The 15,130-nt window shown below is 39.6% G+C and overlaps 1 protein-coding gene across 8 annotated transcripts in view; it reads right to left on the minus strand.

Moving 5' to 3' along the window:
* Nucleotides 1-15,130, minus strand: part of NCKAP5 (NCK associated protein 5) — a 974,188-nt gene that overhangs the window by 307,082 nt on the left and 651,976 nt on the right. For all 8 annotated transcript variants that reach the window (XM_045034779.1, XM_045034780.1, XM_045034778.1 and 5 more), the window contains one exon: nucleotides 9,924-10,011. In XM_045034779.1, the coding sequence (XP_044890714.1) occupies nucleotides 9,924-10,011 (88 nt within the window). The remainder of the gene's footprint in view (nucleotides 1-9,923; nucleotides 10,012-15,130) is intronic.

Raw genomic sequence — 15,130 nt, forward strand, 5'->3', positions numbered from 1 at the left:
TTCCTCTTCATTGCATTGCAGTGCTTGGTGTGCAGACGAAATCAATAAGGACAATACAGCTGAAAGGTTACTGTATAGGAGCTCTCAATAATGTGTGTGTGTGTGTGTGTGTGTGTGTGTGTGTGTGTGTGTGTGTGTGTGTTGTCCAGCAGATGCTTTCCACTTCTTTCTTAACTATTTCCTAATTCCAAAATTGTACAGTTGCTCCCACAGACTATTTTATCTCCATTTTAAAAGGCATTTAGCCAAGTCCTAAAACAAAGAAAATTACAGTTTTATTCCTTCAGGTGAGTTAAGAAAATAGGATCAAAGCTCACGGACTGATATCATTGTGATTTTGCTCTGTTCAAATTCATTTATTTCTAAGAGGAAGAAAGAACTGATGTGCCTGGTTAATGATGTGAACTACCCAAAGTGTCTGCATGAGCTACACACTTACTAAAGGGCAACGTCTTTTGGTTTCTACCTACAGAACCTTTTGACCTAAGACATGTACTGGGTATTCCAAAGTAAAGTGTGACCCTTCCTGAGATGAGTTGAGGAGAGCAGCTCTCAAGTTCATTGGCAATAATCAGCTCACCTGTATGAAGAGAAGGTGCTTCTCCAGGGCACCATTTTATTCATAAGTTACATTTGTTTTAACAGAGAGACCATATTCTGCTTTGACTTGGTAAGAGTTCCGTTCAGGGTGAAAACATCTAACAGAGAAAGTGTTCATGTCTGAGCACAAAATTTAGACAGAAACGGAGAATGAGAAAGTCGAGTCAGAACCCATTAAACCAGGGAATTTAAATTCCCGAGAAGACAGAGGTAGTTATTTAAACTCTGAGTGCTATTATTTAAAGCCTCTGTTCCTTTCAAAGTATTTAATATGACTTTGGCATTTCATAGGTGAATGCTCTCCTCAGTCAGATGTCACCATATGAGATTGTTTTGAAAACTTCTGGAATTCTGGAAAGTCTTCTGTAGAGTGCAAAATCATAAATTCTTCTTATGGAATAATTTCAAAGAGAAAATGATTTTATGAAAGACAATGTTCTTAGCTGTCCTGAACCTCATCACACACTTTGGTTTTGAGAAATCCTGTCTCCTTTACCTAAATTTACTATCTGAATAGAAGATGTTGCTTAAAACAAAACAGAATAGGACAAAAAGAGGAAGGAAACCATTTCCTCGAGGAGCAGTTTCAGCCATTTAAGACTTAACACACAATAAAAATACTCCTTTTATTACCATTACTCACTTCAGCAGCTACTCAAAGTTCACAGCAATTCAAAGAAAAGGCCAAATTTCTTAAAGCGGAATCAAAGGCATTTGAGATTTCCTGAGATTACAGGTCACAGACATACATAAAAAAGCTCAATAAAAATATTTCATATTCCATTGTGTATTATAATTTTATAAATGCCTATGCAAAGACTTAGCCCTCTATCAACAGACACTCAATAGAATTTTAAATCATTTTTTTTCCAACTGGTATGCACTCACAGAAGGTACTCACTTTTGATCTGTTTTTGCATTTGTTTACCACATTCTATTTAGATTAAAAAAGAACAGGAAAAAAACCCCACTTTTCTAAATCACTTGTATGAATTACAAACAAGCTCTTTAAAGAGTTCTAAAGAATTCAGCTCTCTTGGCTAATTAACTGCCAGAGCGCTTACTGAGATAAATACTGTGCATGAAAGAATCAGTATAGATGCATATGCATGCACTGGGCTGAGAATGGGGCTCTGAACCTCAACTCTTGTTTTCTCCTTTGCACACTGTGGGAACAGGGGTGGTGGAATGGATGGATACTAAAGTACCTCACAGGTTCCCAACATACTGATGGACCAGAAGAGTCAAAATGACTCATCAAACTTGGGGAAAAAAATGACAAAACGAAAGAGATCATCCTAAAGAGGGGTCCGGAGAGCTCAGTCTGTTATGATTCCTTCAGGTGATTCTGCGACTCAGCCAGGAAATGGAGCCAGGAAACTTGTAGCTTCTAAAAATCACAGGTATTTCAATTTTGCCTTGCATTTACATATATTCATGAAAAATGGTTTTATGTTAAAAGTTTGAAAATATCACACTTGAAATACACTAGGAATATTGCTATTGAAAAGAGCTTTCTTAGAAAGGTAACTTTTGTAATTGATTGTTTAATATAATTTTTCGAACTTAACTTTTCTTTCTAGTGCACTGAAATTTTTTTCACTGAATTTTTTTAATGTTTATTTTTTGAGAGAAATAGAGAGACACACAGCACAAATGGGGGAGGGGAAGAGAGGGAGGAAGACACAAAATTAGAAGTAGGCTCTAGGCTCCAGGCTCTGAGCTGTCAGCACAGAGCCCCACACAGTGCTTGAACCCACAGACTGAGAGATCATGACCTGAGCGGAAGTGGGACGCCCAACCGACTAAGCCACCCACGTGCCCTGAGTACACTGAAATTTTTGAATTTGCTTCAGTCATTACAGGGAAAAGAGGTGAAGTTTAAAGTCAAAACTTTCCCACTCCTGATAAGAATTCTAATTTGTGAAATAAGTAACATCTCTGCTGGGCAGGTCTTGAGCTAAATCCTAGCCTATGTCAGGTGCTTTCTGTGTACATAAAAGGGTCTGGATATATTCTTGATGACTGACAGATTTTAGGATAACTGAAAGGATCCCTTTCCCCAAGCCATCACCTGGTTCATCATATCTGAGAATACTTTGAAGGAACTGCTTAAGGAAAAGTCATTTTGATTTTCAATTAAATCACTTCAAATGGAAATGATTTGGGTAACACACTAGATTGCTTTAAACACAATCTACAGCATCAATGACTGAACATAAGCCATAGTTGGAAATAATGGAGCTGGACTCAGAAAACACACAGCTCAGGGGTGCCTAGTTGCTTGAGCGTCTGTCTGAGTCCTGATCTTGGCTCAGGTCCTGATCTCATGTTTCTTGAGATCGAGCCCTGTGTCAGGCTCCTGGCTGACAGTGCAGACCCTGCTTGGGGTTCTCTCTCTCCTTCTCTCTCTGTCCCTCCCCTGCTTGCGTTCAAGCATGTGTGTGCTCTCTCCCTAAATAAATAAATAAACTTAAAAAAAAGAAAAGAAAAGAAAAGGAGGAAAGAAAAGGAAAGGAAAGAAAGGAAAGGAAAGGAAAGGAAAGGAAAGGAAAGGAAAGGAAAGGAAAGGAAAGGAAAGGAAAGAAAAGGAAAGAAAAGAAAAGGAAAGAAAAGAAAAGGAAAGAAAAGAAAACACACAGTTCAGGGCTCTCCACGGAGGTGGGACAGAGTAAAGGGGTATAGAGAGGGAGACTCAGACACTGATGCAATGTGCTCTCTGCTAGGACAATGACTTAGGCACCTTTTGGAAACAACTCTACATTCCATTGTTATGGTGATCTACTCACTCTGCTAAAAGGGTACAAAAGAGCTCAGGCAACCTAACAAGGGTAATGTGTAACTTTTGGTAGTATGTAATTTAACCTCTCTGTGCCTCAGTTTCATCTTCTGTAAAATAAGGAAAATGATAGTACCTACTTCAAAGCGTTCTTGTGAAAATCCAGTGTGTTCACCCTTGTAAAATGATTAGAATACGACCATCCATAGTAGGTGCTCAGCAAGTGTTGGCCAGCAGTAGGTCAGAGTGCATACCGTCGCTAGAGGCACTTGGTGCCCATACTCTGCGTAGACCAAGCCATGCAGGACTGCAAAGAAGTGTCAAAATCCCAGAGTTCTAAGAGCAAGAAGAAACCCTAGAAATCCTCTTTCTGTTTTGAGGATTGGCTTTAGACTAGCATATTTTATGTAGTCCATGTATAAAAAAATAAGCCACTATTTAAGACTAAAAAACCCATAAAAACTTGAACTTCGATTTTCCTTTGAAACATAAGGCCACCTGCCCACACTGGTGACTTCTGGGTGGGACTGTTTCCCTGGACCACACAGAGGCTCTCAGGGTGCCACTGTCTCCACCACTCCTGAACGCCCTTTGGCATTAAACCGGGTGTGGGTTGCCAGTGCACAGTTTTCAAAAGCAAGGCTTTTGTCTTTTAACAAAACAAACAAATCAACCCAAAAAAACCTCTCTCTGTACCTGTTTCCCTACCGAAAGTAGAAAAATAGAACGTGAACCCTTAGAGAAGATTTGACCTTTCTCATACCTAGTCCACTTGGGCCATTTACACGATTTGTTATAATGTAGGTATTGCATTTGTCATGTCTCATCTGGTTCAACACCTCTTCTCTTACAAATAAGAAAAACGAGGACCCCAGGGAGTTTAGGTGACCATCTGAGGTCCCAAGTCTTGTTAGTGGTGGAAGTTGTACCCACGTGCAGGTCTTTTCCCCCCTCTCATCGAAGTTCCTGCTTTTCCAGCCACTGTCTTCTTTGTAGCTACTGTAGGTTCAGTCTGTGTTCCATATGAAGAAGCAGGACAGGAAGCCTACCAGCTGCGACAAGAAGGCACCCCAGGCTGCTACAGACACCAGAAGCCTGTACCCGGGGTAATTCATTAGCAGTGGTAGGATTATCCTTTCTCAGTCAGGTTTCCTGTCTTAAAGAGTCTTTTTTTTTTTTTTTTAAGATTTTATTTTTAAGTACTCTCTATACCCAATATGGGGCTGAAACTCACAACCCTGAGACCAGGAATTGCATGCTCTACAGACTCAGTCAGGTGCCCCCGTCTGCCCCCCCCTTTTTTTTCTGTTAAATATTCTGATGGCTGAAGCAGAGGAAATGATGCCCCTCTCAAGCAACTGCTCCATTTCATCTATGCTTAATCCCACCTCCCTTTCATGTCTAATCACGATTTCTTTTCTTACTTCACTAAATGACATGGTGACCCAGGTGATGAGAAAACATAAGATGACACATAAGAAAACCCTAGATGCTTAAAGTGAATGAGCTGGAGAAAGAAACAAAACAGAGGAGAAATTGCAGCTGTTTCTACTTGTTCAGGTTCCTCCACGGACAATCTTTAAAGTTTTCCCTTTCCTGACAGCGAAATGAGACTGTCCTACGTACCAGGTCTAGCACTTTCCCTACGTACACACAATGATGCTATTTCTCTTACACATGTGGCTTTCCTACCCAAGAGATAACAGGTGTGAACACCACCGGAATTACTAATTTATCTCAGTTTACTTACACTTATTTATTTATTTTGTATTTTGACAGTGATTCTGTGAGCTGGGGGGCTTTAGAGTGTGCTCATTCCCCACCCTACCATCAAACTGTCCCACAGACAAGGGCTCAGTTTAATTCTATAGATCTCATTTAGGAAACTCAATGATCTATCTCCAGTTTTACCACTGAGCATTTGCCAGAGTTGAATCCGGCCTCTTAGACATAAAGGTGAAACAGGCTCACCCTGAGAAAGGAGCATGATAATATCTATTTTAGAGACTGATGGAATGAAAAAATGAGATCCATTCTGTGCCCTTTGTAAACTATAAAGCACATGTGTGTCCTATGTGTCCTAACAGTCAGATGTCATATTAAAACACTAGGGATATAAGGTGTTCTGAGAAAGGCAGGCTGTAGGACTCAGGAAGAAGCTCATGACTCCTGATTCCATTTCAAGAGACAACAGAGACAGACAGAAATAAATAAATAAATAAGCAAGTAAGTAAGTAAGTAAATAAATAAATAAATAAACAAAGGGAAAACAGATTATTAAACATAAGTCCTAGTCAGGAGAAAGCGCCTCCAGGAAGAGCAGTGTGGTAAGTTTGGTGGCATCTTCCTGTGTGTTCCCAGAACCCATCTATGCAGGCTGCTCTTTTGGCCCCTATCACACTGTTCCATGTATTTCATTACTTGCCCTCCCTCCCTCCCTACTCTCCAGCATCTTATAAATTGAGCTTTCCAGGAAAAGGCCTCTGTGAGGCAGGCATCTTTGTATCTCCAGCACTTAGCTTGCTGTTGGCTAGGAACTTCCAGCCTGCTGGGTTAATGTTACTTAGTGTGACAGACAGACAATGCCCTTGCCCCCCCACCAGAGATGTCCACAACCCAGTCCCTAAAATCTGTGGCAACGGCACCTCATGTGGCAAGAAGGACTTTATAGATGTGATTAAATGAAGGATCATGAGATGGGGAGATAATCCTGGATGTGCCCCACGTAATCACAGGATCTCTGTAAGAGGGAGGAAGGGAGGAGGGTCAAACTCAGAAAAAGGAAACACGACAATGCAACCAGAGTTTGGAGTAGCCTAGTTTGAAGGTGGAGTTAAAAACCATAAACCAAGGACTGCTAGAATCTGGAAAAACTAAGGAATCAATTCTGTCTTGAGGCATCAAAAAAGAATGTTATCCTTCCAGCACCACTAGTATAGACTTTTGACCTCCAGAATTATAAGAGAATAAATTTGTGTGGTTTTAAGCCACTAAATTTATAATAGCTGAAGTAGAAAACAAAAACACTTAGATAAAAAGTAAATGCATACCTGTCATTTGAATGAATGGGCACAAGAACAAAAAGAGAGAGCTCTGAATAAAAAAGGGAAAGACCTAGATTTAGGTTCCAACAATGAGCTGGGTAACTTGGGCCCCATATGTAATCTCTCTGGAACTCCTTGTGAAGAGCCAAGGGCATGGAGACAGACTGATTAGGAGTCAAGGCGCTCCTAGGCTATTTCATGCTGTGCATATTTGGGCAAGTGCTCAGCTCTCTAAGCCTATGTCCTATCTATAAGATAGCAATAGTGACACAATTGTTGGGGGAATGAATGCGCTCCAGTCTAGTTACATTTAATGGGACTCTGAGTTAGGCGTATGTGAAACTAGGCACATAAAAATGTTACTAATGTCACTTCATGCACAAACCTTGAAACCATGACAATTCTCCAAATTAAAAATGAGTGAAGGCTTAAAAACTGTGAACAAACTGAGGGTTGATGGGGGGTGGGAGGGAGGGGAGGGTGGGTGATGGGTATTGAGGAGGACACCTATTGGGATGAGCACTGGGTGTTGTATGGAAACCAATTTGACAATAAATTTCATATATTGAAAAAAAAATGAGTCAAGGATTGCACAATGGTAAAGCTGGTAAACTGTGAACCACTGGCTGCCACATGGTGGGTCTGCTTCAGCTGCTGAACAGAAACACCCACTTGTCCTTTGCGGGAACCCATGTTGAATTATGCAAGTTAGAAACAATACAAGTAACAAATTATGAGAGGTCTCCAGGAACACACCCCTAGAACAAAATATGACCACCCTTTAATGCATACAAAGCAATTACCATGGGTCTGGAACACAGGAAGCTATTATTCTGCTATTATTATATTAACTCAGTGATAAAAGCCTCAGAATAAACACTTCCACGATGGAAAATGAACCAAACTCCAGCTTTCCCATGGGCTTTAGCTTTCCCTGGGCCTCCAGCTCCTGTCAGAGAATTCTCAGTTGGAAAATCTGAGTCAGGTGTGCTAATAACACCCCAGATTATGAAGTAATAGATTTTCCAACAAGGAGGTGTTAACTGTGTGCTCTACTGAGACCGCCATACACATCTTGCACACCCTCTTTGGGCCCCTCAGCCATATTTAGACTAGAATCAGTGACATGACAAGGACCTTCTTGGGACTCAGTGCCAACCAGCAACACTCTTCTTTCTCTTCTCTTCATTCTGTTCCTAGAACCCTCAGAGAACAAGGTTGTGCCTGGTACATACTACAAGCTCAACAGATATCTCTTGAATGTATAAGTGACTTTTATGGATCATACAGCCCATGTCTCTCTCCCATTTTCCAGACAATGAGCCACAGGCCAATTAGAGCAATGACTAAAAAATCCCTTCCATGTTGCATGAATTTGACTGAGTAACTGTCTCCTCCCAAGAGAGAGGAGCTAATTTCTCAAATCCAGCAGACTGGGTTATAGAGAGGAAATCATTTTAAATAACATTTTTAAAACTGTATCTGTTTTTCTAAGTAGCTTCCAGTTTCACAAAATGAATTCTGATGCTAAGTGCCCCATAATGAGGAGATCTGGAAAAGCATAAGAGCAACACTGAATTATTTAGCTCTAACTAAAGCCTGGTGTTACCTTGAGGAGGAACAAATGACTTATGTTTCAGATTCTTTTAGGCTGCACAGAACCATTTAATGCAGAACCAAGTCGTGTTTTACTTTTCTACCAAAGCACAACTAATACTTGGGAAAACTTTAGAGCGAGGAGGACTTAAATTCCTTATCCTAACTTCGGGTGACCACACATCAGGAAGAGCTGGGCAGGCATTCCTTGTGTAAAGACCACCCCTCGAGAAGAATCTAAACCCTTTCCCTAGAAATGGACGTTAGTGATATTTTTTTCCTACTGTTTTTTTTTTTTTGGAGCTAACTTTCATCTCTTCTCTGGTAGCTTAAGTCAATGGCTTGCACTGTTGTCCCTGGAGCTGGAGAACAGATGTCCCCCTCATCATAAAGTAGCCTTGTATGCTTCAAGAGTCAACTACTTAGTGCACACACTTCTTAAGGCTAACCATGCCTAGATTTCTTAACTTCATGTAATACTATGACGTTTATTATCTGGTCCCTTCTGATCTTCTTCATAACAAGTTGGGTTGTAGACTCCTGAATCCATACACTGAGGGAAAATCATGTGACATGATCTTTACCAGACAGGTTTCCATGCGTGCCTCCCCAGACACTCTTGCTTTTTAGTCAGAAAAAAATCTAGGGTTGCCCATTGCTTACCCCAAGTTTCTGCCCATTTCCTTGCCTTATTTGGCTGTTGGGGCTCCCTATGCTTAGTTGTACAATGGATAGCAGGTCTCTATTTGTGATTTTAAGTGATTTCCAGTAAAAGTCTTTAATTTCTCTATGTCAGGTGCCTGTGCTCTTTCTGTGTATTTCCCTTTCCCACCTTGCCAGAGCCATCTCATCTGTGTGGCCAACTTGGGTCGTGCTCAGATCGGAAGCCCTTCTTACCATGCTGGCTGCTTTGCTGTGTTACAGAACCATGGAATGAGGATGATCAGAAGACAGTGACTGGCCACTTTGTCTACCACTTACCAAATTGGACCTCTTCTGACTCTACAGTGCCCAAGGTGCAAGGCCACACCCATGAGCACAACATACAAGCATGACCTCATACAGCTCTTCTGAGTACCCCCAGTCTCACCATCAAGATTTTTATCTCATCAGGCCATTATTTACTTACTTTGAACTTCTTATTCTTCTTGAGCCTGCCATGCAAATTCACACTACTGTACCTTTCTCTAGGCTACCCTGCTGTTGGCAACATCCTTCCTCCTGTTCTCTCTCTCTCAGGTCCCTAAGTGTCATACCTCTGAAATATACCAAGTGTCATACCTTCTTGGAGGTATGGCACTTAACTTCCCAGACAGGATGAGTCACTCCCCTCCATATTCCCAGAGAATGCTACAGATACCTCTGTTATCACCCTGACCATGGAGTATACACTAAGGTACTTTTTATTTAATTATTGAGAGAGAGAGAGAGAGAGAGAGAGAGAGAGAGAGAGAGAGAGAGAACACACAGATGGGGTAAAGGTAGAGACAGTGAAATCCCAAGCAGGCTGTGCACTGTCAGCATGCAGACTGATGCGTGGCTTAACCTCACAAACTGTGAAATTATGACCTGAGCCTAAATCAAGAGTCAGATGCTTAAATTGACTGGGCCACCCTCGTACCCCAAGTACTATGATACTTTTATAGGTTTCTCTGTTTCACTATAAACTTACTTTTTGCAGCTTCCTATGACCCAATCTACAATTTGTTTCACAGAGTCCAAGATATGAAGGAATTAAATAAACATGTATGTGATTCCTTAAGCAGAGGTGACTGTACGGTCCCCAGCACCTGGGTCTGGACCACATTTGTTTATTTATCTCTGGGTCAGGGAGCACAGAGTTAGAGAAATACAAGAAAAACAAGCCAACTGGTGCCCAGCCAAGAGTGAGAAACGTGGTGTACCTGATAGACCATTATATTAACAGTTTCTTCTTTTTTCTGCTCTGGAGGCCCTTGACTCTGCAATAGATTTCGCACTGTTTCTTCCATCCTGAGAAACAAACAGACAAAATAAAGAATTTCTTTAGAGATGGTTTGATTAACATGGGGCTATTCCAGTTAGTAGAAATATTTCTTCAGTATAGTTCCAGTATAAGCTTATACCTGGAAATCTCTTTTCTCTTCTCTCTCCTTCATACCCTCCATTAGGAAATCTGTCATGAAGTCCTTTAAAATTAGGAATGTCTCTGAGTTCTCTTTGTCTTTACCATTCAGGTCCCTATCATTGGCTTCCTGCATTTGTACTCATGCAAACATCTCCCACTATCCCTCTTCACTTTCAATCACTCCCCTTTCATTTGACACAATGTCACCACATTAATCTTCCTGAAATACCACTTTGATTTTCTTAAATCAATTTTCAAAGTTGGTGACGAATATTACATGAATGCATCTTCGCTGTTAACACACTGTTACATCTTTCCAGGGTGGTCTGTGTCAGCACACAAAGATCTATTCTTTCAGGTACTTTCTGGTATTTCATGATGTGAATGCACCATACATTATTTAACCATTCCTCTACTGATGGAACTTAAATTACTTCAGATTTTTTATTCTTTCAAATAATAAACATCTACACATACAGCCTAGTGCACATTAATTAGTATTTCTATGGGTTCTAATGTAACATATATTGTATGTTATAATCCTATATTGTCTTACATTCCTACTTCCAATACCCATTCCCCATTGCCCAAAAGTAAACAGTAAAAAAAAAAACAACAACACATTTCCATTTCCACTTTGAGATACTGTCTCATGTTGTTACTCCTTGAAATGGCAAACCCTGCATCTTCTCATTTCCATCCATCTTTCAAAATCTACTTCAATTTCACTACCAAAGAAACATCTTCATGGCCTCCCTCCACATTTCCTTGAATTTTTACAGCCTTATGCTTTACATCACTCATTCTATCATTTAAAAACTCCCCACTTTAATGCTCAAATTATATGCATGTTCTTTCTTCTGAAATTAATTACAATATTTGGTATAAAACCATGTCATAGATTTCTTATGTGTCGCCCCCCAACTACAGATAAAGTGGGTACTCAGTAGACAGTTGCTATATGAATCCTTTGTTAATGCATTTTTAAAAAGTATTAAGTAGTTACTCTGTGCCAGGCATTGATCATGTATATTCAAACTGTGTTTGGATGACCTTGTCTCTGGGGCCCATCTGTGAGGATACATGGACCATACTCTTAGGGGAAGACACCTGAGCAGGATGCTCTGAACACAGTGAGTGCTCTCTTGCCCAGAACCTGAGTTGGCTGTTTCTATCAGTCCCATCCTGAAGACTGTATTTCAGTGACTCAGTATGATACTAGTTTAAAAGACCTGAGGGAAAGCAGGCTCATCCAGCTTCTTTCTCTCACTAAAAGCTTCTGGCAAGACAAATTAAGGGCTCCAGAAGGCGACTGAATTCATGAAGTGGCAAGACCATTACAGTAAACAAAGGAGTACAGTTCCAAATGCCAAACTTTCTAATATGGCATAAAACTACTTAGTGGCAGAGTGAGGAAACTTCAGATGAACTGGGCCAGTTCAAGTCTAGGTTATAATTGGAGAAATTCTGCCTCCACAGGGTATGCCATGAAGATCCACTCAAAATTTTAGAAGACAGTGGACATTGATTATGAGCGCTCAAAGAATGATTTGTGACTATATTTATCTAAGCCATCTCTTTGTGCATCCAAACAGGAGAGCAAAGTCTGGCTCCCTGTATTTTCACAAGTCTTACGTTATTAATGACACCAATAAAATTAAACAGTACTTTCAACTTGTTGAAGAACTCTCATCTACTAATCATTACAATGTACTTTTAAAAGATCACTACATCTATGTGGTGGATGAGAAGCAGAGACACAGAAAGGTTAAAGGCTAACTGACAGGATCACAGCTAACTGGGTAGGTTAGGATGAAGCCATTTTGCCTGAATATCAAAGAGCGGCTACTTTCCACTAGATCTTATTTACATACAGGAAATGATTTTAAATGAAGAAGAGTCTTAACTTCTAATCAAGAGTTACCATGGTGAACATCTATTGGGTGTTGAGCCCAAAAAGGCAAAAACACCATTCCTTAAGCTCTGAGAGTGCTCACGATCTTTTAGAAGAGACAAACTGAATTTATTTACCAAAAAAAAAAAAGAAAAAAGAAAAAAAATAGGGGTGAAGAAAGCACAGATTCTGAAATATTAAGTGATCAGAGCCAATTTCTAATATTCTATCTCACTGTATGAAAAAAACAAATTATCTCTCAAATGGCAGATTTTCCATGATGTTTGTCAAATCTATCATAAACAAAAAAAGTAATGATAATGGTGAGGAGTTGCTCAAGATCAGGCAGCTTGTGTATGATAGATCAGGGACTGGCCCCCAGCATCCTAAATATCAGTCTATTTTCTCTACCTCAGTACAGAGGCTGCAGGTCTTTCTTATTTCAACCCGTATTTCATTCATTTATAAATATTTGGTTTAAAATGTGTCCCAAGTTTGTTAGATTCAGTTAAAATTAAATCTTGTCTTCTTTTAATAAGTTGATACATACCTCTGTCAGTGCATATCTTGCTGAATTATCTCTTCTGTATAATTAAAAGTTCCATACAGAAGTTGCTAGATCAAAAAGAAAAACATCTATTCACCTTCCCCCATTTTTCTTGGCTTTATGTTGAGAAAAAAGAAAAGAAAAGAGAAAGAGGCAGGCAGGAAGTTGTTAGATTCTCAAGCAGCCAAGACCCACAGTAACACTGTGAACATCATTTTCTGGCACTACTTCATGATTAATTGAAACCAATTACATTTCCAAGCCATATCTTGGAACAGAGTTGCAGGGACCCATCCCAACCTTTGGTAAAAAATTAACTTGTCTCATCTTTTCATAACCTTTATGAATCTGGTCATAGAGAAAATAGTTTGAACCTGATGAGAAGATACGATTATTTATTCCCTGATGACATCTTCATTCTTTTAATTCTCATTTAGCAAACATCTCTCTTCATTTTCCTGAAAATCAAAGACTGTGAAGCACCATTCATTGTCATTTGAGGTCCAATGGTATTTTACTTTATCCTATTATTTTGATAGCTGATGCGTGAGGGTGTGCATTACCAGCCTTTACATAAAATACTTCCACTATCTGTTTTTCCAAATGTGGCTAAAAATAAGCCAGTTTCTTTTCCCAGGCCAGATGTGGGCAGAGATTTTCTTTTTTTTCTTTTCTTTTCTTTCTATTTTTCTATATCTTTCTATTTTTCTTTCTATTTTTTTCTATTTTTACAAACTGTTGATTGGCTTAGCATCATCCTTAATCATTGTCTTTTAGCTCTTTTTTCTTATTTTTTTTTGGGGGGGGGGTCTAATCTGTGACTAAGTTCTTTCTTCTCCTAAATACTGGTCAAGTGGCAGTCAATGAAAAATACATAGACCTTAACTGCATTTGTTGACATGTTTTAAGCTTTAATGTATATTAAGAGAACTATTTTTAAAAAGTAAAGTTCTACACACATCAGACAAAAAAACTAAATTCATTTGTCAACAGTGTATTTCAGATACCATAGGTATAAATGTAGGAGTTTTTGCCTCATGAAGCGCTAGATACTGAGCAGAACATTAGACTGAAATGTTCTTTTGTGACTCCTCTGATCAGATATTCAGTTTAACACAGGTTAGTTTTTGACAGAAATAGAACAAAATAAATGCAGAACAAGAAGCCACTCTCCCCAACTCAAACTGATAACTGATGGGGCTCTTTCAACTGAAAGCTGAACTGAGTCATATTTCAAGAAATATTTTAATGAGTGCTTGCAGATTAATCACATAACACATTAATAATGAAATAAACAATGAAATTACTCAATATTCTCTCACTGTCTCTTATGTGAGAGGTTGCAAGGTCATAATCCATTCACTTCTGCCTTATTAACAAACTCCGAGTTTCTTGAGGTCAGTGGCTCTGCCTTGTTGCTTACTTTATCTCTAGCAACTCAGCATAGCTACTGTTACGGGATAGGTAGTCCATAAATTCTTTTTAAATAAATGAATGAATCTAAGTGTTTCTTCACTCATCCATCCCTTGGCTCCTTTTGATTTGCAAACAGACCAATATGTAAATCTGAGTGGTCAGAGAGAAGTAGACAAATGAGAGGAGCCAGCAAGACTGGAGGGTAAGTCTTACGCTGACATTTGGGGCTAAAATGTCCAGCTCCTGGTCATTAGTAAAACAAACTAGCTATCTCTCAGAAATAACTCCCTGCTCTTTCTGTAACACTGAATGTGCAGTCTACTGTCAGTATTAGGCTAAACTAAGCTAAGCTAATTAGCTTAGATGGCTAGAACTGTACCTTAATGAGGCCAGGGTTCTAGATTCAGTCCCCAGCCTGGACATCCTTTAACACCATCGGACTCCTGGCTGACTAACCTCTGCACAGACAGTCCAGTGTTCTGCTTCTGGGGCAGAGAGGATAGAATTATCTAAATGAAAAACATATTTTGCATGACCTCCCATATCACTTGCTTTCAATTTCTTTTTCTCACTCCACTTCCATTGCTTTGATCAACAAGCCATTTTACCTCCCCATTTTAATTGCAGTACAAAGCTTTCTTCAAGTTTAGGAGTGGAAAGAAAAGCCTACTAATTTTCAATTCCAAGAGGAAACCATTCATGTGGAAATTTTGCTGGTTTAGTACAGGGTTCTGCCCAACTGAACCAACTTGTTTCCTCAGAAAATGAGAGTTTCCTCACTTAGAAGCTAGCATATCTAAGCATGTAGGCACGGACAATCCCCAGGTCCACTGTGACTTTAATGTTCTTAACCTAGTCTCTGCTGATCCCCACTGCTATAGTTAGGAACAGTAAATCTACAGCGAAAATAACTGAAAACTTCACAGAAACTGAAGCTCACTCTGGATAAATGTCGGAGGGCCAGAATCTCTTCTTTCTTTCCTAGATGATATATATTTTTAATTCAGCACAAATTTTGCAAGAATAATACTGTTGCCCAGAAACCACAGTGCTCTAATTCACTCGTGGGGATGCAACACCATTCATAAACAGATCGAAAGGTGCTGGTCCAATTTGAATTACTGCATCATATTCTCTTCAGGGCCAT

This window comes from Felis catus, chromosome C1 (genome assembly GCF_018350175.1).
Source record: "Felis catus isolate Fca126 chromosome C1, F.catus_Fca126_mat1.0, whole genome shotgun sequence".
NCBI classification, from domain to species: domain Eukaryota; kingdom Metazoa; phylum Chordata; class Mammalia; order Carnivora; family Felidae; genus Felis; species Felis catus.